General features: G+C 34.7%; 1 protein-coding gene across 3 annotated transcripts in view; it reads left to right on the top strand.

Moving 5' to 3' along the window:
• Scaf8 (SR-related CTD associated factor 8) overlaps positions 1–22,288 on the top strand; it is a 200,664-nt gene that overhangs the window by 81,196 nt on the left and 97,180 nt on the right. For 2 of the 3 annotated variants that reach the window (XR_007109376.1, XM_047557398.1), the window contains exons 19-21: positions 982–1,050; positions 5,121–5,339; positions 6,095–7,568. Coding sequence is in view for 2 of the 3 variants with exons in the window: in XM_047557398.1 (XP_047413354.1) it covers positions 982–1,050; positions 5,121–5,339; positions 6,095–7,554 (1,748 nt within the window). In the remaining variant the exon portion in view is untranslated. Of the gene's footprint in view, positions 1–981; positions 1,051–5,120; positions 5,340–6,094; positions 8,145–22,288 lie in introns of those variants that run through there. The other variant, XM_047557399.1, reaches the window with a different exon arrangement.

The raw sequence follows: 22,288 nt of genomic DNA, 5'->3' as shown, positions 1-22,288 counted from the left end.
ATTTAGCTCAGTGGAAAGATGCCCATTAGTTCAACCCCCCTGAACCACAAAAAGAAAGACAGAAAATTACTCTTCTCTATTATTTTCTGTATTCTTCATTTGAAATTTAAAATTTCAGAAGCTATTGTGAAATAATGATTTCAATAATTATGCCACATAAACTTCGTAAATCATTTTCTATCACTGAATTTGTTGAAACTATTTTTATCACTGTTTTCTAATTAAATTTAATAGCAGCTCCATTTAAAATAAAAAATGCAAAGAAATAGATTCATAGTGTGATCATTTGTTCTTCAAAATAATTGAAAAGGCAGTATTAAATTGAAAGTTTATTCTAGTACTCAAAACATAATGTTTCTAAGGTCAATAAAATATTTTGATCTAATCGGTAAACAGCATAAGTATCAAAGAACTAAAATGACATATCTCACAGATAACATTGCTTATAATGTGATCAGTAGTTTAAAATGTTTCATTCTCCCCATGTGCTCTTTGTGCTTAACGTAACTAGGTTACCTGACTTGTATTAACCATCAGTTTTACAGCAGTACCAAGGGTGCCTCAAGACTTGAATGAGTAAATAAATACAATGTGTTTATGATCAGGATCTCTCTGCTTAATCCTAGTTTAATCCTAAATTACTCAGGATTAAATAAAGTACATGCTATATATAAATGTCATTAAAAGTAGAAATTATATGCACAAATGTGAGGGCATAGCAATAAAAATAATTAAAGAAAAAGGAATTTTGCTGGATGTGGTAGTATGTACCTGTAGTGCCAACTACCCAGGACACCGAGGCTGAAGGATCACTTCAGCACAGGAGTTCAAGGTCAGCCTGGGCAACACAATGAGATCCCCATCTCAAAAAATGAAAAGAGAAGCATGTGGAATTTCATTTATTGCTATTGTAATCTTTGATGTGAAACAAATACTTTTTCTTGTACTGTTTTATTTTTGGTCTCTTTTCCCCCCATGTAGGTTTCATGCCCCCTCCAGTTCCCCCGCCGGTTGTACCACCCCCTACAATTCCACCAGTAGTACCAACATGTGAGTTTTCTATTTAAAAGTATTTTCTTTATTCCCAGTAGTGTTAAATGTGGTGACTCTAATTTTTGTGACTTGATTTTTTTTTTAATGAATGTTTTCAAACAAGTGTATTTGTTAGATGATGTTTTTCTGTAATATACTTTAGTAGTCAGAAAGTCAGAATTCAAAGAAGGTGCCCCCATCATATTTGTGGTTTTCATTTGCTTTATTAAATGTCTTAATGTGGAGCTGTCCTACCCAAACTCTCCTTCCATTTCATTTATTCTTCATGACATGTTGAAGAAACTGATCAGTTTAGATATACACACACACACACACACAAACACACACATGATCCCAGATAATGGATTTGGATTTTTACTTCTTTGTGATATTAAATTTATTCCTATGTCTCTACATTTCTTGTACAATGGCAGTGCACATCAAAGACTTAGATCCCAGTTTAGCTCCTTTCACAAGAATACTTAACAAGCTAAATGCCTTAAACTTGGCATGACATCATATCAGAAGCCATGCAGCATCTTATTGTTTTGTTACCTTTTGGTTTACTTTGTTTTTTTAGAGCACTTTTAGGTTCATGGTAAAATTGAGCCAAAGGTACAAAAATTTCCTGTGTACCACCACCCTTGCACCTGCCTAGCCTCTCCAGAATGGTGCATAGTTAGAGTTGATGAACTTACATTGAGATGACATTATTATACAAAAGTCCACAGTTTACATTAGAGTTAGCTTTTGGTGTCTTTTTCCACTCCTAATGATACTAGGATGAATCAGAACATTCAGGGGGTATGAAAAATCATGGAATGAAACAGACATCATTACCCTGTGTACATATATGATTACACCAATGATATGAATCTATATCATGTACAACCATAGAAACGAAATGATGTACCTCCATTTGTGTACAATAAATCAAAATGCAGTTTGTAAAAAATAAAAAAAAATAATTAAAGGAAAAAAGGTAAAGTATTTAAATTATACCATCACTTATCTACGTATTATGGCAGTATAAACATGTGTAATACACATGTACATAGATATACTATACATATTCATATTTACTTAAAAATGGAAGGATAAACTGCAGCATATTTTGGTGGTTACCCATAAGGGAGGAAGAAAATAAAGTGAAGGATACAAGAATAGAAACTGGATTTTTTTGAATATATAATGTTTTTAGAGAGTTGACTTGGAACTATGTAAATATTATACAATTATAAAACTAAATCATCATAAATGATAATTCCTTAAAGTTGAAACAAATGAAACTAACTCTTGAATATATAATGTAAACTACACAGGAATTATTTAGTTTTACATTTTACATTTAGGAGATATGCTTGAAGGACAAAGAAACTGGAAATAAATTTTAAATAAACTACTCCAGTAATCTTAAAAAAAAAAAAAAACATTCAGGTAGTAGAAATTGGTCATTTGAAACATTTCCCTTCAAATTTTTATATGATGGTGTCATTCATTGACCATTGTTACTTGAATTTATTTGGCATTAGTTACAAAGTGGTTTATCTCTTTAAATCTAGAATTCCTTCGTTCCTTAACTGGAATGTTTTTAATTAAAAATATATATATTTCTCATCAGCTAATGGTACTTGGTTGGTTTGTGTAGGAAAGTCAGGGTAGATGCCAAATCTTGCCTTTAATTGCCGTCTCAGTATGATGAGTTAGTTCTCAGAATGATTCCAGTGATAAACAATAACTGTAGCAGGGAGGATTTTTAAAAAATTTTTATTTCTCCTCTTCCTTGTCCTCCCTTTTTCCTATTTCTTTTCTGCTTTCTCAGTGTTTATAGATTAAAAGCCTTTTTCTTCCAATGGCTTGCATTTATTGTTCTTTATGAAGTTCAGATGGCTTATCTTTGAACAATTTGGAGAACCTTCTCATTGCTTCTGTTCTTTTGAGGTGGTTGCATTAGTTTTTCAGGGCTTACATTTGTTTTGGCCACTGTGTCCATGACTGATTCTGTTTTCCTGCTATAGTTCAAGAATCTCATGTCTCCAAATGGGATACAGTATTTAGAAATCACAATTGGAGCACTAGATTTTCATTTTGCTTTTGGGATTTCTTTGGGTGTAGGAATTTTCAATGGCTAAAACTAGGAAATACCTGTTTTGAAAAGAAAAAAATATGAATACACACTGTGAAACAAATTAAACTCTGTAGGACTTTTTAACTTAGCTACTTTTATTTTTAAACTTATATCCTATTGAAAGCAGGAACATGATTACTTATTTTCATTCTCTTATAATATAGACTTGCACCCCACAGACAGTAGTTTTTCATGAAAAGGCCAGTATTAGTGCTAACAAGAATTCTGGATGAAACTTAACATTTCTTCACTGATATCTTTATCCTCAGAGTATGTATTTACTGAAAATGTATAATCAAGTTGCCCTTAACCCACAATCACCTGAAATTGTACTTTGTTCCTTGTAGTTGTAGCACCAGCTTCATATGTGAATTTTTAATTGACATATTCATGGAATAGGCACCCCAGCCTATCTGGTTTTCTTTACCAGAATGAATATTTTAAAAGGAAAACAAGAATTCAAATGTAAATCATTACAGACACTTATTAACTTTAATTTTTAAATCTTTTTTCCTATTGTTGGACATTTCAGAAATGTTAAATATGTCCTTTTATTCATTTTTATTGCTTTTATCTGTTTTTTCCTGTAGCTGTTCTTCAGTCTTCTGAACAAACCTTTAGTAATTTGGGCAAGCTTGTGTCAAAAATTAAATCTGAAAAGGTCCATATTACAAAGAGAATTTATATGCTAAGTAGAGATCTTAACTTTGTATATCTAATTCACTTTCTTGGTATTTTTTTTTATTGTTTGTTCTTGGATATACATGACAGTAGAGTGTATTTGACATACTATACATACGTGGAGTATAACTTCCCATTCTTGTGTTTGTACGTGATGTGGAATTTCACTGGTCATGAATTCATATATGAACATGGAAAAATTATGTCGGATTCATTCTACTGCCTTCCCTATTCTCATGTCCCCTCCTTCCCTTCATTCCCTTTTGTCTAGTCCAGTATTTTCTTAGTATTATTAAATGCTTTCTTCTTTCAGTGTTTAGGCCAATTAGAATCTTTCCTTTTTTATATTTTTGGTTAGTTAGGAATAATTATTTATTTCAGAAAATGAGTGTTCAGAAGTCATTTATGAATTCATACAAGTTTATAAAGCTACATCCTTCCTCCTAATTATTCCTAGTTTATTAGTTTTGGAAAATTTGGAATCGATTAATAAAAAGAAGTATTGGTGTGCTCCAGATTGTTTGCACACTGTCTCATTTCTCAGATTCCTGTTCTCTGATCTTAGGGATTTTATCTACATTTTACTGCTCTCTTATATGCTGTTTGTCCTGGTAATTCTAGAGTCAAATGTGAGGAAAAATATTCTTAAAATCTCCAAATATGATTTAACAATATTCTTTAAGTGATACAAAGTAGACTAAAAATTATAGTTATGCAGTTAACATTCCTCTAGTTCTACTTTTTAACATATAGGTGACATTTGCTATTAAAGATTTTTCTGTCAGTTCTTTAAAATGTAGTTTCTCTAGCTTTGTATTTGTAATCCATCTCATTTGTGTTTCTGCTTTTGTTGGACAAAAAGTAGTGAATGCAAGAATTCTAAACCTTGTTATTTCAAGGAAAATGGGCACATTTTTATTTTGATGTCTACTTCTCTGTGCTAATCATTTCTGTGTATTTTAGTCACTTTTCTGACTGGTATATTTGGAAAATTAATTTTTTGTATTACTAGAATTTTCTTTAGTCCTAGTTCTTGTTTACTAAACACTTTTGTTAAAAATATTTATTAAAACTGTTGGTATTCTCTATTTTAAAAAGTAAAGTAAATATACCTTAGCCGTTTCGTGATGATTCATTGGTCCTTTTGAGCATTAGCTATTATATAATGTCCTTTGTAATATAAAGATGCCATTAAGTGAATCATTCAAGCAGCCAGAAAATGTAGCTCATGAATTCATTAGCTAATTAAATCTGAAATACATTTTCCTCTCTTAAACAGCCTTAGTGCAGCCGCCACTGTCCATGACCCCAGAAACTGTGAAGGATGTTGGATTTGGTAGTCTTGTTTTACCAGGTGGTCCAGTTGCCAGCAGTCTTGCTGCTTCTGCTCTGCCAGCTGGAAATGTTTTTAATCCTCCAAGTAAACAAGCAGAGCCTGAAGAAAAAGTACCTCATCTTTTAGAACACCAGATTCCTTCTGGTGAAAACAGCAGACCAGGTAAAAAATAAGTAAAATAAATCTCTTAAGAATGCAATTAAATCTCTTAGCATTTCCTTCTGTATCGATATTTAATTCTGGGGTGGCATACTTTTGCACAGATGTTGAAATATTGCAATTTTCAGAGAGAGGTCACTGTTTTCCTAAAAACTTTGATTTTTTAAAAATGACATTCTGCTCAGAATAATGTAGATTTCAATTTGCTTCCGCCTTTTTTGGCCTGTTGGACTGCTTCAGTGGATTACTGTCAAAATAAGTCTGCACAAAACCTGTATGTTTATAGGAAAATAAATAAAATGAGCAAGTATTATGTGTGAATAACTTCTACCAATCTCAGGTATTATCCAGTTAGATCTGGATGATAAATATGGTGTTTGCAAGCATTTAAGTTCCTTTTTTTATTGCCATGGTATTCATATATTAAAAATTATGCTTTAAAAAGGCTTTCAATTAAAGGTAAGTGAATCAGTGTAAAATCTGCCATTTTTGTTTTAAAAGATTTTATGTAAAGTTATTTTATATAACAGCCACACTTAGATTTTAATATTTAAATTTTACTTACTTTGTATGATTTTAATAATTGAAGCTCAATTTTTATTTAGTGTTTAGTATAGCTTGATTTTTGTGGGATACAAGTAACTGATTAACTCCAGCTAATTACTGGAAATTATAGCATTAGTAATTTATAAATGAAGTTTCCTTTTCATACCAGAATGACTGTTATTTTGGATTATTTCTCCTATTTCCCTTTTTAGTGATTCCAAATGACATTTCAAGTACAGCTGCAATTTTAGGAGCACAGCCGCCTAATGTGACAAGCAATTCTGGAATTTTGGGAGTCCAAAGACCAAATGTATCAAGTAATTCTGAAATTCTTGGAGTCCGGCCATCTAATGTTTCCAGTAATTCTGGGATTATTGGAGCCCAACCACCAAATATTTTAAATAACTCTGGAATTTTGGGAATACAGCCACCGAATGTGTCAAGTAGTTCTGGACTTTTGGGAGTGCTACCCCCAAATATGCCGAATAATTCTGGACTTGTAGGAGTACAGCCACCAAATGTTACAAATACTTCTGGACTTTTGGGAACACAGCCACCAGCTGGACCTCAAAGTTTACCCCCTTTAAATATCCCTAATCAAAGGATGCCTGCAATGCCAATATTAGACATTCGTCCAGGACTGATACCACAGGCACCTGGACCAAGATTCCCTTTAATACAACCTGGAATTCCACCCCAGCGTGGAATCCCTCCCCCATCGGTACTTGATTCAGCTCTTCACCCACCACCCCGTGGACCTTTTCCTCCAGGAGATATTTTCAGTCAGCCAGAAAGACCTTTTCTAGCTCCTGGAAGACAAAGTGTGGAAAATGTTATTAACCCAGAAAAAAGGATACCACTTGGGAGTGATAACATTCAACAGGAAGGAGATAGAGATTACCGGTTTCCTCCCATAGAAACCAGGGAGAGCATTAGTAGACCTCCCCCAGTGGATGTTAGGGATGTGGTGGGGCGGCCTATAGATCCAAGAGAAGGTCCTGGAAGGCCTCCATTAGATGGTAGGGATCATTTTGGAAGACCTCCTGTAGATATAAGAGAGAATCTTGTGAGGCCAGGTATAGATCATCTTGGTCGAAGAGACCACTTTGGCTTTACCCCAGAGAAGCCCTGGGGGCATAGAGGAGATTTTGATGAGAGAGAGCACCGGGTTCTCCCTGTCTATGGTGGTCCAAAAGGATTACATGAAGAAAGAGGTAGATTTCGGGCTGGAAGCTACCGATTTGATCCTAGAAGTGGTCCTTGGAACAGAGGATTTGGACAAGAAGTTCACAGAGATTTTGATGACCGCAGAAGACCCTGGGAGAGACAGAGGGATAGGGATGACAGAGATTTTGATTTCTGCAGAGAAATGAATGGAAATCGTCTTGGACGAGACAGAATTCAAAACACTTGGGTCCCCCCTCCTCATGCTCGGGTTTTTGATTATTTTGAAGGGGCCACTTCTCAACGAAAAGGTGATAATGTGCCTCAGGTTAATGGTGAAAATACAGAGAGACATGCTCAACCACCGCCTTTACCAGTACAGAATGATCCTGAACTTTATGAAAAACTGACGTCTTCAAGTGACATAAACAAGGAGAAGAGTGACACAGTTGCTGATATAGAAAGTGAACCAGTGGTGGTAGAAAGCACAGAAACTGAGGGGACATAATCATCACTCAGTAGGTAAAAGATACCTTTTGTAAAGTTGTCATCTCTCTGTAATAGATTAATGGCTGACTGGACCATAGTTGTTCACTTTTGTCTGCCAGAATTAAGTTAATCTGATGTTCATGTTCACCTTTCTCTTAAAATAATTGTACAACTGACTTGTATAGACATTGTTCTTAATATGAACATGATAGGTAAACATTTTTTTTTTATTTTTCTGATAAAATATAAATGTTGCCCCAGATTCTTTTAACGTCGAGGAAATGAATAACAGCTTGTCAGAGACTTCCTATGGAAGAAAGAATTTTTTAGATACTATCAATAGGTTGGATATGGTAATAGATATATTTCAAAATAGCAAGTGGTGGTATATCTTATCCATATCTCTAGGCTGCTGCAGCATTTTAAGGTAGTAGACAAAGCTGTGATATTTTATGCAAAGACTGGCTCTAGGTATTTGAGGAGCATAATACAGAGATTTTAAAAAGTGATTTTGTAAAATCTACACTATGGTCTCTGTTACTCCAAAGTAAGTGTGTGTGATTTGTTCCTCATACTGCAGTGAGTAAAAGAAAAAAAAAAAAAAAAAAAGTAAACGACAACATAAATATTAAAGTACGTTTCAATGTTGGGTGAATTTTGTTTTTAGATGCCAATAAAACTTATTTGTTTGATAACAGTGTTCTAGGAATTGTATTTTTTTAACCTACAAATTCTTAAAACCCTGAATCATTAGTAGCATGTGCTTAAGTTAAAAGTTTTCTATTATTATTATAACAACATTGAAGAACTGTGTGGTAGAAGAAGCATGTACTTTGTTATAAAAATCATGCAGTCTCATTAGTATGTATGCAATATCCATGTATGTTTACTGTGTAAGTCATAGGTTTTTTCTTTGTATGTTGATCTTCATGCACATACAGAGGAAAAAAGATAAGGGTTTAGGTAATAAAATGTTCTTTGAAATAGAAAATTGGAAAAACTTGGCAAAGTAACTTTGCTTATAGTTATAGCTTATAGTTCTTAGTCTTGATGAAGATAAAATAAGAAGTATTATAAAGAAATACAGTGATGGTTGGCAGTTCTTTTTTAACGTAGCTAAGTGTGAATCCAGATTTAGCTTGGAGGCCTATTACACATAAATGCCTGCCTTGCTTTGTTTCACACTGTATTTGGTATTCTGCATAGTTTAATAGTAGCACTAAATACCTTCTTAATTCATGTGCCTGGCATGAATTACTTTAAAAAAATGTATAGTGGTGTTGGTGGACTTTAAGATACTAACTTGTGTTCCAAGAACAAAGTGTCCATCATGTGTTTGGCAGGCTCTGGGTAATACTTTTGGGATTAGCCTCCCAGGTAAACTGAACAGGAGAAAAATTGGGGGTTGGTTTTCCTGTTTGGTTTTGCTTTTATGTTTCATTTATTTGCTGTTTGTTTTCTTTTGGGTTTTTCATATACAGTATGTACATATAAAAATACCCTTCGATGATTTTTAGTTTCTAAAGAAAGGCTTTCATTTGGTTTTATGAATAGTCATTTTCTTTCCTGTGCATTTCCAACAACTCTACCATTTGCTTATCAGAAATTCCTAAGCTGTTTGTCAAACCTTCAGAAATGATAGAGCACACCAGCCATTTAAAATTGGATTGGTTTTGCTTACCTCTGATAATCTAGACAGCTATCAGATAACTTTAAAGTTCCTGGTCAAAAATAAAATCTCTTACGTCTGCCTAGAAATAGTACATTATTTATTTTACTTTCTGGAAAAGTAGGTGAGAGTAGAAATGTTTTAAATAGTGTTTATTTTGTTTTGTTTCCATGGTAATTCAGTGAATAATTGGGAGTTAGTTTCAGATAATTTCCTTATGAGGAAGAACTACGACATTGGTGTAAAGTTAATGTTCAGAAAAGATTGGCCTTTTCCTTAAGGAAATAATAATGAGTGGAATTTCTTTTAAACTACTTTATTTGCATTTACCATGATTAAAATTAAGTGACATTCAGTTGAATTAAGTAATAATGAAAAATGTGAGACTTCATAGTGATTATGGATTCCAAGCTTTTCATCACTGTGGCAACGCCATGTGGGAACTTGAAAACAAAATAAGTTCAAGTGTTGCACTGGTTTGGAGGTTCTGAAGGTGAAAGTTACCTAATCAGTTGGCAGTACTGTATCTTGAAATCCTCCCAGGAAATGTTTGATAATGCTCTTTAAAATAGCTAGAAGGAAATTATGGTCTACTTCTTTTGCTCACAATTCTTTCACCAGAATGCTAACAATTAGAAATAATGTTAGGAGTGACATAGCTGCTTTAATAAGAATGGTTTGAGGTGCTGCAGGAAGTAACTACTTCAGACCCTGAATTATGTAGTGGTGGTTTGTTCTGTGCTGGGGATGAGTCTAGGGTTTGTGCATGTGAAGCATGCATTTTACCACTGAGCAACACCCCTAACCCCACTAGCATTTCAATATGTGACATGTTAGAGTGATGTTACTTTATCAGTATTAATAAACCAAATCAGTAGTTTTTAAATATTTTCATGTTTCTAAACATTTCATTAAATATGGGCTTCTCTACTTTAGCATAAATGTATATACTGTATTTGATCTTTAATACTGTCAATAGAAATAGCAATGTTGTCTTTATCTGCATCATACTATGGGTAAATGCCCTATCCTAATTTTGTTTTAATATCAGGTAGAGAAATTCTTTGAAAGTATTAAAAGATAGTATGAAATTATTCATTTAAAACTTGAAAAGTAACCTGATTTTTTATAGTATCTATTCATTATTTAAGCTATTTCATTCCTACCGAAGCAGTTCTCTTATACTGTAAATTTAGACACTTCATTAAATTTGCCATTTTTTACTTCTATATAAAAGGTTATATTTTATAGAACCACACATTTAGAACTTTTTGAGGGCAGTGGTTTTACATTTAAAAAGAAGTTACTTTTTTAATTTGGAAAAGTGCTAAAAATTGCTTCTGATAAGACATGCCAGTAATTGTAAAAATACAGCCCTAATTCAGAGATGAAGTGTAAAGAGAATCATGGTGTCAAAGAAATCAGATTTATTATTGAAATAGACATTCAATTTAGTGAGAATGTATGACTGTTACTGTTGTTTAATGAATTTGAGTAAATTTCCTACCCACTTAAACTTTCATACACGTACACACTATTAAGCAATGTAAAGAATATTTGGTGTTTTTCTCACCTTATGTATTTTAGATGGGCACAACCTTGAATGAACAGGAAATTTTATATTCAATTAAAAATAATTTGATATACCTTGTGTGCCCTCATTTAAAAAAGTATTGGGTGCTATATTAAAAATGTTCTAATGCCTTTTGACTTTCAACGAAAAATAATAACATTTTTCTCTTTTTAAAATATTGTACTTGCCTACTACAGAAGGGAGAAGTATTTTTAGGATAGGCAAAGTAAAACACTGAATTATCTCTTTTTTTTCTAAGTAGACACAATACTTTATTTTTTATGTGGTGTTGAGGATCGAACTCAGTGCCTCACATGCGCGAGGCAATCGCCCTACCACTGAGCCAAAACCCCAACCCCTTAATTATCTTAAGTAATCATAGGCACAGAGAATTATGTTTCCTTAATTGTTCCTGCTGTGGTTTTACATAAAGCATCTATTTTTCACTTATGAAGTAAAACGATTTGGTTGTTGTAATTTTAATACCAAAAAAAAAGATACTTTGATCCAACAAAACATCTGAAACTAGAAAAAAAATTGCTTCTTTTGGTGCATGTAGGGGTCATACTTTAAATAAGAACACACACATTGAAAGCAGTTTGAAGTGTGCTTTCTCTGTGGTTCTCAACTGGGAAATGCATGACAAGAGTCCTTTGTGGAACTCTTTGAATCTTGGGCAGGGACCAGTTATCACAGACTTACGGTAACATACATATACACACCTTTCAGGGTGTATTTTTTTAAAAAATCCCCACATGCTGCCATTTTAGATATATTAAAATTAGTAAATGTTTATTATACCATATACTTAAGGTTCTTAAGATTTTTAAAAATTAAAATATTTTGGTTATATAGAATTATTTTTAGTGTTAACAGTTAAAATTGTGGCATTTGATGCTGACAGGTCACTTGTAGATAGTTAAAATTTAAACATTTAAGGAACTACTATATCAAGAAGAGGAAGGAAGCTTGTAAGAAGGTTTGTAGGAAGTATTTTTGACACAGGTGGACCTGTTTTATAAAATACCTCAGATAAAGTTTTGATACGTTATTAAATACTCTGATTATAAGAAAAAGTCAGTTTCGGACAGAATTGTGAGTGTTAAATTTATCAGGGACCAAGAAGTAGTGTTATTAGAAGGACTACTTCAGTGTGAGTTGTACATCAAAAACTAATGCACATCAGTGGTGTGGAAGATTTGCTCGTTTTTCTTCCCATCCATTTAATTCCCTCCTTTTCCAGCAGGCTCTTCATCCCTTGTAGACACTTAGAATTACTTTGCCTTGTTGTTATAAAGATTATTCAAGATACGGAACGAAAGACTGCATATGTGAGTGCGCCTGTGTACTATATAAAGAGAGAGAGGTGCCAGTGGAGTTTTTATTGTTTTAAAGATGTTAGATGCTTCAGATAGTAAATTGAGAGTTCTTTTGCACAGAACTTAATAGATAGTTTACTGAATATACAGTTTTCTCGTGTTCACGGGGAATTGATCCCAGGACAATACGATGCCTTTAGATAGCAAAATCGCAAGCCCCCAGTCTCTTATATATAAAATGGCATAATACTTGGACTCATCTTTGCACGTCCTTCCATGTACTTGAAATTTTTCCTACATGACTTCTAAAACCTAACACAATGTAAATGCTGTGCATTCAGTTGTTATACTGTATCGATTAGTCACTAAAGACAGGAAAGAAAGTTCATACATACTCAGTGTAGATACTTGCTTCTTTTTAAGTGTGTTTGACCTGAGGTTGATTGAATCTGCAAATGCGGGACCTGTGGATACAGAATGTTGATTGTAGCTCTTGATTTTCCTATGCTCTTTGTTTCCGCTTTCCCCCACCTATCACTTTTATTTTGCTGCTTTTCTCAGAATTAGCCTCCAAATCCTAGTTGCAACACTCAATGCTCCTTTTTGATTAATTATTCTAGGCAAAGACTATCAATTAATTTGTTAATTGCATTGAAAATAGTTTGCTGGTCCTTTACTAAATGATTTCTAAGGTTATTTCGAGCATTTAAATACCTTAAGTTTACAAAATTAATTTTCTCTTCTATAAATGACCAGATGAAGAAAATTAAGGAGAACAGAAAGAAAAAAAAAAAAATTAACAGTATTGAAACAGTTAAGATAACAAGCCTTTTTTTGTCATTGAGTTTTTTAAAACTGGCTTTAGCAATTGTTTGCTCTGTGTCTTTGAACAAGTTACCAAACTCTAATCATTATTTCTTAATAGCTAGTTTGTAGGGTCACAATTTTTATTAGTAAAGGTAATAGTAACTAATATTGAATCAACATATACTATATGACAGGAACTGGGGTAATTATAAGAATCCTCATGTCCATCTTGTGTGGTACTTATTATTTTAAGATCATTTTACTGAAGAGAAATTTAAATCACAGATAACTTCCGAAAGTCTTATAACTTGTAAATATTCAAGTAAAGATTGAAACCCTGTTGTACCATATTCAGAAACTAGGGCCTGATGTTTGGCCAAGGCTTGCCAGATAGTTCCTCAGAAAAACATAAACAGCCCAACTAGGCTTAACACATTTATGACTGCATTTAAGCACTGAAGTTTTATTTTCATTGTTATGCGTGTACATCGTGTTATCTTTCTTTCCCATCATGAAATAATCACTTTAGATTCTGCTTTCATTATTTTTTAATGTTAATGCCATGCCATCATATTTTGAACTTTTATCAGTAACTATTTTGGAGGCATGTTTATGTTGCTTTGATGTTCAGTAAGGTTTCGTTTTGAAAACACTTTCCCATAAATCAAACAAAAATTCAAAGCCCTTCTTTTGCCCTTTGAATGCTTTGTAAAGCAGAACCAGTGATTGCTTCCAAACTTATATTTCAGAATGTGGTTTAGACATCTGCTTTATGAAGTTTAGCATTTATACGTTGTCTACACAACCAAAATTTAGTGCTTTCTTGTGCATAAAACTAGTTTAGGAGTACTTCATTGACTTCAATTAAATGTGTGAAGTTACCTTTAACCTGTAGCTTTTATTATTGATATTTTCTGCCACTTGAATTCATATGAATGGCAGTGGATAATTTGCGGTTATTTTACCTTATTAGAATATATAACTTGATTCTATGTTTTCTTTTTCTTTAAGTCACTGAACTTAGATTCATATAAGTTATAATCCAAAGCATGTCTTGGTGCTGGCCTTTAATAACTTTTTCCAGAGTCCTTGAACCAGTGACTGAACATTGTGGCCATGTCACTGCCTAATGCACACCTCAGGGGGATCTGCTTATTAAATTTGTGGGGTAAACTTGATATTTCCATTAATCTTGTCAAAGTTTATTTGCTTGTTACATGAAATAAAATGTTAGATAATAAGTGTACTCATTAGGGAAAAATACTTCCATGTCTAAAAACATTTTTTATTTACAGTCAGAAGACTTGTATTAAAATAATTTTGAAAGTGTAAAAGATAGCTGCTGTTTAAGAACAGACCTTCCCTGCTGTGGTTGATTGCTCTCAGCCTGTTAGATAGTAGAGGGTAGAATTGATTACAGCACTGTTGTTAGACTAAGGTAAGGACTCGTGTTTTTCAGTGGCAAAAACATAGACGGCCTATCTAGAACAGTGTTTTTAAGAAAGTTTATTTAATAATGTTTTAATTGTAGCCCTTTTTCTGAATATATTACTTTATGAATTCCTAACCCAGGAGTCCACGATTGTAAATTAAAATGCATTCTCATTGCGACAGATAAGGGTTTGTGGAGAGACTAATATTTTAAAATTCTTTGTAGCAGGTAATCCGCATAATTTCTTTCTTTTCAGAAAACCTCTTTGGTAGGCTTTTCTGTCTCTTCTTTACAGATGAAGAAACAAACTCAGAGATGTCCGTGGTCACACAGCTCTTGGTTTGCACAGGGTCTCTGATCCAGGTTTTGCTGACCTCAAAGCTATGCTTTACTCACGATGCTCTCGCAGGAAGGTAGATGTTAAAATATGCTCTGTTTGATTACTTTCTTGGGAATGCTATTCAGCACCAAGAATTGGGCAGCTTAACACAACAGGAATTTATTCTCTCACGGTTCTAGACTTAGGAATCCGAAATCAAGGTGTCAACTGAGCCGTGCTCTCTCTGAAGGCTGTAGAGAAGAATTCTTCCTTGCCTCTTCCAAACTTCTGGCAGCTGTCAATCAACCTTGGTATTACAGATGCATCACTCCAGCATCTGCCTCCAGCGTCACTTGGCCGTCTTCCTTTGCTTGCCTCCTTCATCTTTCCACGTCTGTGTCCAAATTTTCTTAAGAGGCTGTCGGTTATATTGGGTTAAGAGCCCATCCTCGTTAACTAACTGTATCTGCAACAACCCTGTTTCTAAATAAAAGACACATTCTGAGGTACTGGGAGTTAGGACTTATATTTTGAAGGGACACAATTCCACCCATAATAGCCTGTGAATTAATTGTATAACCATCTCAGGATCTGAATAAATTGATCTGAACCTCTTCAAACACACACAGTGGAAGTAGGAGGCACATTTTAGAATGACATAACTACATCTTTTATAGGGCTTCATTTTTAAATTAGTTTTGGTGTTAAAATAACAAATCTAAGTTCATAAAGTATAAAACATAAGCCATGAAACCTAAGAGGTAACGCTGCCCTTTTTTTTTTTTCAGATGAATTTGTGATGCCCTTACGTCTTTCTTTCTTTCTGAGTACTAGAACTAAAGGAATTTGCAAAGGAAATCCAGTAATATTCACGATATATAAAGGAGGTCTCGTTAGTGGGAATTACTCTATAAAAACTAAACAATGCGCCATGGGCGTAGCTCAGCGCTGGAGTACTTGCCCAATAAGCACAAGGCCCTGGGTTCAGCCCCCAGCACCACCACCAAAAAAAGAAAAAGAAAAAATGCTGGAGCTTAAAGGTGAATGTTTCTAAGACTTCGTTAAGTCCAGCTACTCTGAAAATGTGCCATGTTGGGTCCCTCCCTTTCACTTCCGTATGTCGTGTTTTTGAAACAAACTGACAGGCCTGGTGCAGTGACATGTGCCTGTAATCTCAGCAGGTTGGGAAGCCAAGGCAGAAGGATCTCAAGCTCGCGTCCAGGCTCAATGAAAGGCTGGGCACGTGGCGAGTGTAGAGCGCCCCTGCTTTCAATCCCCAGGACCATAGCAGCAAGAGCAAAAACATACTAGCATTTCAGTTTTGTCTGCTCTTTAAAATACCCTCTCTCGTGTTATGTAGGGATCACTTTGCCATTTCTGTGGCTTATTACAGATGAGTTTTTTATTTACCAAATTAGAAATTTTTCACTGTTTTATGTACTATATAACTTTTATACATTTCTTTACTTTTTTCATAGAATTAACTAGCAAAATCTTTATTCAGTCATGTTAAAAACTGCTTTGTGTCTGACTGAAATCCAAGCTACATGTGTTCTTCCTCAATAGGTGTCTTTTAATAACCCCTATAACTTATGGAAATTTGAACTGAGAATTCTCCTGTGTATTAGAAGACCGCTGTACCTAAGCACAGTGTGTCCCATAATACCATCTATTGGTGTTTACTGTGACCAATACAGACTTTGAGGACAGCAAGTCGGTGTCCTGTATTAGTTGCAAGTAATTAAGGTCCAAATTTTGAGTATTAGAACCCAAACTGCGTTGAGGGGATGGGTAGAGCTTCAGGTTTTCGAAGCTTTCCGTGCCCTTTAAACAACACAGCTGTGGGCAGGCAGCCTACTCTCCCAATAATAACACTTTTAAATGATTTAGAGAAAGCATTTAAGTGTTATTATTGCCTCCCCTTGTCATACAGAGATGTTGAGAAGCATATTTAGAGCCAATTTGTCCCAAAGTGAATTTATCAGAATTTGAGATCTTGAAAAGATGTCTTTTGGGGAGAAAGAAATGAAATTACTGCTGACAGATCTGTACTGTTATAAAAAGTAGGGATATTAACTATATCTATTCTAATTCCAGAGTATAGTCACTTGTAGTAGCCAGTTTAGGGAAACCAAAGTAGAGATCTTGGCCCTACTGGAAGTCACAAAATGCCACAACAGTGATCACTATCTGTACTTTTAATTATTTTATCAGTGCTTAAAAAAAAAAAAAAAAAAAAAAAAAAAAAAGCTGAACTCTGCAGGAGGGAATAATGTAAAATTGTTATCTTCAGATATAAAGCCAAATTTTAAATGGATCAGTCCCTTAAAGAACTGCTACTAGGGGCTGGGGTCGTGACTTAGTGGTAAGCACTTGCCTGGCATGTGTGAGGCACTGGGTTCAGTACTCAGTACCACATATAAATAAATGAATAAAATAAAGGTCTACCAACATATAAAAAGTAAAAAAAAAACTAGCTCTAATCTTTCTTTGCTACATTGGTTATTTTAAGTTTTTATGGACTAAAGCTGTAGATGGGGGACTATGGAGAGAATTAAGTGCATAATTTTACCTGCTTAGAATTCATAATTCAAAATCTTATACTCTGGGCAATGAAAATCAGTGATGAGGAGTTTAATCAGTGTAGAGTGAGAGAAATTTCTTAAGTTAGAATCAGTTTTCAGAGGGCTCCTTATTCCCAAAACAATTGTTTGGGTGATGGTTAGAGAAAGTTCATGAATGGGCATGTTCATGGATTAAGAGCATCCTGGTAGAGGATCTTCTTTGGCAGAACTGGCAAACAGATTCATGGGGATGAAGACTAGCTTTTTAGTCTCAGCCAGAGTCTGACTGAGTGTTCTAATGATCCAAAGGTTGTAGACAAGCTTGGCCTAGGTGCTTATCTAAACCACCAAACATCAGATAGAAATGATTTTAGTGGTATAACCAGGCCTTGCAGAATCATGATTTCTATTTCCAGAAGATTGAATGATACCAACACTTGTGATTAGTTATTAAGTCCTTTCAGGTAGTTTTTTGTTTTGTTCTAAATAGTTTAGAACACTCCCCGTTTCTTTTTTGTACCTTCAAATTGCTGGTCTGGTAGATAAAGTGATTGTGGTTGGTTGGTGTCAAATACCCACTCAGGCACACACAGCATTTATTCTGGCTGGGTGTGGTTGAGCCAGGTTGATTTTTCTTCATGATAAATGCTGATCTATTGCTCAATGAACACCTTTGTTTCTCTCTTGGCCCTTTACCTTTTTAGTTTAACATTTTAAAATAGTTTCTAATATTACAATGTAACGTATTTGGAAATGTGTTTATATGTACACACATATTACACGCCTTTAGCAAACCTTGTAGATTTTTTTCATTTTTTTTTTTTACAGTCATCCCTTGAGTATTCACAGGAGTCATAAAGAACCAGTATCTTTTCTTTCTCTTCATGGGTTTTTGAAACTTGTTAGGACTTAGAACTTTGAGGCCTGATATTTTCTAGTCAGGGCCAACTTAGTTTTCATTAGATAAATGACTCTAAATGCCCCAGTAACCAGAGATTAAGACTACATGTGCACTAAGCATAGAGAAGGAAAATAAACAGGAACCGAGAATAATTTCAAAGCAGTAGTATTACTGATAAGTACGTTGTAAAAACATTGGTTTTAAATCATTTTTGAGGCATTGATTCATCTTCTGATTTATTATAACCTACCAGTGGTCTTTAAAATTACTGTCTAGTGCCAGGCACAGTGGCACATGCCTGTTACCCCAGCAACTTGGGAGTCTGAGGCAGAAGAATCACAAATTTAAGGCTAGCTTTAGCAACTTAGCAAGATCCTAATAAACTCTGCAAGATCCTGTTTCAAACAATAAAAAGGCCTGGGGATGTAATGTAATGTAACTCAGTGGTAAAGCGCCTCTGGGTTCAATCACCAGTTAACCTTCTCCCCCCAATTGCTATCTAGTGCTTTTAATAGCATCAGAACTGGGGTTCATTTTATGGATTAGCTTCAGTTTGCTTGCTTGCTTCTATTCTTCTTTCCTTTCCTTTCCCCCTTCTTCCTTCCTTCTAATACTGAGGATTGAACCCAGGGGCTCCTTCCCACTGAGCTGCTTCCTATCTTTTTTTATTTGGAAGGCAGTCTAAGTTGCCCTTGAAGTTGGTATCTTCGTGCTTCAGGCTCCCAAGTCACTGAGTTTATAGGCCTGTGCCACTGTACCCAGCTGCCTCAGCTTCTTTCTTTGGACCATTTAGTTCAGAGGTGAGACATTAATTGAGACTGTATGAGACTCAAAGTCAGAACTATGAGGATGGTGAGAGCCATGCCCCAGGGGACAGACGTGGAGCCTGATTCTAGCCTTGGACCATTTTATAGTCTATGTTCAAGCATGAACGAACCTTTTGTTTTTTTTTTTCCTGACCTTTTTATTTATTTATTTATTTATTTATTTATTTATTTATTTATTTTGGCAGAAGGCTATTTTATGGATATACTCTAGGGTAATAGGAATTATTAACCACTATTCTAAAGTCTTTGTCAAACTGATGAATATAAAGTGAAGTACTTATTTCAGTGAGCTGGTGTGGATAGAACTGATCGATGAGAACATAATATATTTGACTTCACATGTGAAGTATGAACAGAAGACTTCTTGGGATGATAATAAAAAACAAAAAAAGGAATTTTAACTCCAGGAATTTATTGAGTTTGGAGTTAACACAGGAAGAAAATGTTTTCGGTGCTCCGGACCAGGACTCCCTTGGGTCCTATGCTACAGGTTTTCCTAGGAAATGAGAATTAGTGGCCTTCCCAGTAGTTACCATTCCATACCTTTCTGCTTTTCAAACACAGTATAATAAAACACTGTTAATTTTCCTCTGTAACAACAGTTGGGTCCCTGATACCTTTTTCTCTGGCTCTCCCAAATCCTTTTTACCTTACAGCTTTCATCTCTTACTAAGATTCTTTGAAGGCTGAAGCTAGAGAGCTGTTCTCCTCTAGTTGCACAATGGGAAGAACCTGGAGCCTGGGGAGAGTGGACATTGTAGTACACATGGGACTGGGATTTGTTACCTTCCTGGCTACAACACTCCAGTTTTAGTGAAAAAACTTGAAGGTGTGCCAACATTTTCTCCCCCACAAGAAGCACTTGTACCTTACCCCTCAACTGTGGCAGATACCATGGATCAGTCCCAGGACTCTTCACTCCTACGCCCAGAGCCTTCCATGTTTCTCCAGGCAACCTCTGTAAATCACAGTTTAGCATTAAATCTGGAACCTGTTACTCATCCTTGGTCCTGGAACATTTTGCCATGTAAAACTATGCGCTCAAGTTATTACAGCGACCTTTTAGTTTGTCCTGTACAGGTTCTAGTTCTTAGATGATGGTGTGTGAATTGTAGCATGTTGGCTTTGCATTGGGAACGCCAGAGTGTCATTCTTCTTGGCCTTCACTTGACATGAAGTCAAGTAATTAAATATTCGAGTGTGTTCCTCAGTTCTTTGAAGTATTAAAAATAGAAATACAGTAATATTTGTTAGCTCTTAATTTTACAGATGTCATGGTGCCCTAATTATTACTCTAGCCTTATTTCCATCTCTAGAGGAAAGAATTCATAGTGGAAATGTTAAATAGATTACATCTTTTGCCATCTGCTTTAGAGTGACCTTAGCCCTATAGATAAAATTGTTTTAAATTATTATTGGAAACATACTCATACATAGTCATTGAAGCTAGTTGATTTTTCTTTTGTATGTTAAAATAAAACCTTATTTTTTAAAAAAAGTTGAGCAATTTATCTTCATTGCACTACTATGGAGGAAGAAATTATTTAAAGGGTCAGGATTTAAAAAGAATTCAAAACTAGACTGGAATGTTAAGATGGTATACTTGTGTTACTTCCCAGTGAAAATTAAACTAGTGGGAGACTTACGTAAAGATTGTTTAAGAAAAGAGAAAGCATTATTTAGCACCTAAATACATCCAGGTTCTTTTTAAACTCAGACAGTAAAACTTTACATTAGGCTTTCATGTTTAGGAAACAATGGACCCAGCGATGAATGTCAACTGTGATTCAAATAGAATCATGGAAATTAATGCATATGGCCTTGCCAACTTTTTAATATTGAGTACCACAAAGATTTTGATCCATTTTGTTCCTATTAGGTAAAGTAAAAATGGTCTCAAAAAATTCTCCACCTTGTAATTTGCCTAAAACTGGTTCTTGAATTAATTGATGGGTCTAGTGAAATCTGATTTGCTTACTATTTGGCCCTAAAGTAAATTGGTTTAGTAACTTCTAATGATAAATAGATCCAGAGTTGGATTTTTTTTTAACCAGTAACTTAATCCTTAGATTTGTTAACTATAATTATTTTGGGTGCTTTTTGTAGGGGATACTGGTGGCACTTGACCATTGAGCCACATTCCCAGCCCTATTTTATATTTTATTTAGAGACAGGGTCTCACTGAGTTGCTTAGCACCTCTCTTTTGCTGAGGCTGGCTTTGAACTCTTCAGTTCTCCTGCCTCAGCCTCCCAAGCTGCTGGAATTACAGGTGTGTGCCACCGTACCCAGCTGCCAACTATAAGTGAATTGATTATGCCTAGACTGCTCTTTATACGTATATTCCCTTTCTTGATTTGTGTTCTCCTTAGTTTTTACAAGTCATATGCAGTTTTCACTTCCTTTGGGGAACTAGAGACATAATGCCTTTTGATGGCCTTGATGACTGTGTGAACTTGTTGGCCCCCAGTGTTTACTCACAGGGATGTAGGCCTGGATATCATTTTATAGTCAGGTTTAGGGTAAAAACTTTTCCTAAAATACCCTTTACCTTGGACTGTGTGTCATTCTAGAGGCCTCAGGTGTGGTGGTCAAGTTGGAATTGTCAGATATATTTGGATGAGTTTGTACATTGGTTCTTAAGAGTATGAAATTTCTACTCTTTTGTCCCCTAGCTAGTAAAGATAGCAGATCTGGAAGTGAATCTAACTTGATTTTTCATTATTTGGAAGAGAATTGGTAACCTCCAAGCCCTAATCTTTCACTACTCCTTTCAAACTGCAGATGCCTGTAGAGCCAAGAGTGGCTTCTTTCTAGTGGAAGAAAGTCATGCTCTTGAACGTATGCTTATTCTGAGACTTATTAGCACGGATGAGAATCTTTGCCTCTTATATTTAGGATTGTTGTTTTAGCAAATTTAGGTGTGATATTCATGTTAAGGTATGTTTGATCTCTCGGGAAGATATTGCTAAATGCAAATTTGGGTCTGTTGGCTGTGCTGGAGGTTTTTCAATTAAGTTTGTGAATTCAGTAAAAAAGAAAAGAGTGTGGCCAAGTTACATAATTTTTTAATAGGTATTTTTTTTTCCTTAATGAGCTAATTTCTCTGAAGACACTTTATTTGGTAATAAACAGTGGGAATGTTGTTTTACATCTGGTCTCCTCATTTTTATGAGTGCCTCTGCTTAAACTGTGGTGAGTCAGGGCGTATTTAGCCTTCTTAGGAAAGTGCAAGACTTTTAAAACATATTTTTAAGAAGACAAAAGATATCAAAAAATTATAGCTAGTTATAACAGCATCTTCCTATCATTTCTGACCATGTACAATAATCAAACTTTCAGAA

The sequence above is a fragment of the Sciurus carolinensis genome, chromosome 7, assembly GCF_902686445.1.
Source record: "Sciurus carolinensis chromosome 7, mSciCar1.2, whole genome shotgun sequence".
NCBI lineage: Eukaryota > Metazoa > Chordata > Mammalia > Rodentia > Sciuridae > Sciurus > Sciurus carolinensis.
Note: the sequence above shows the minus strand (reverse complement) of the source record. Positions and strands in the feature narration are given on the sequence as shown.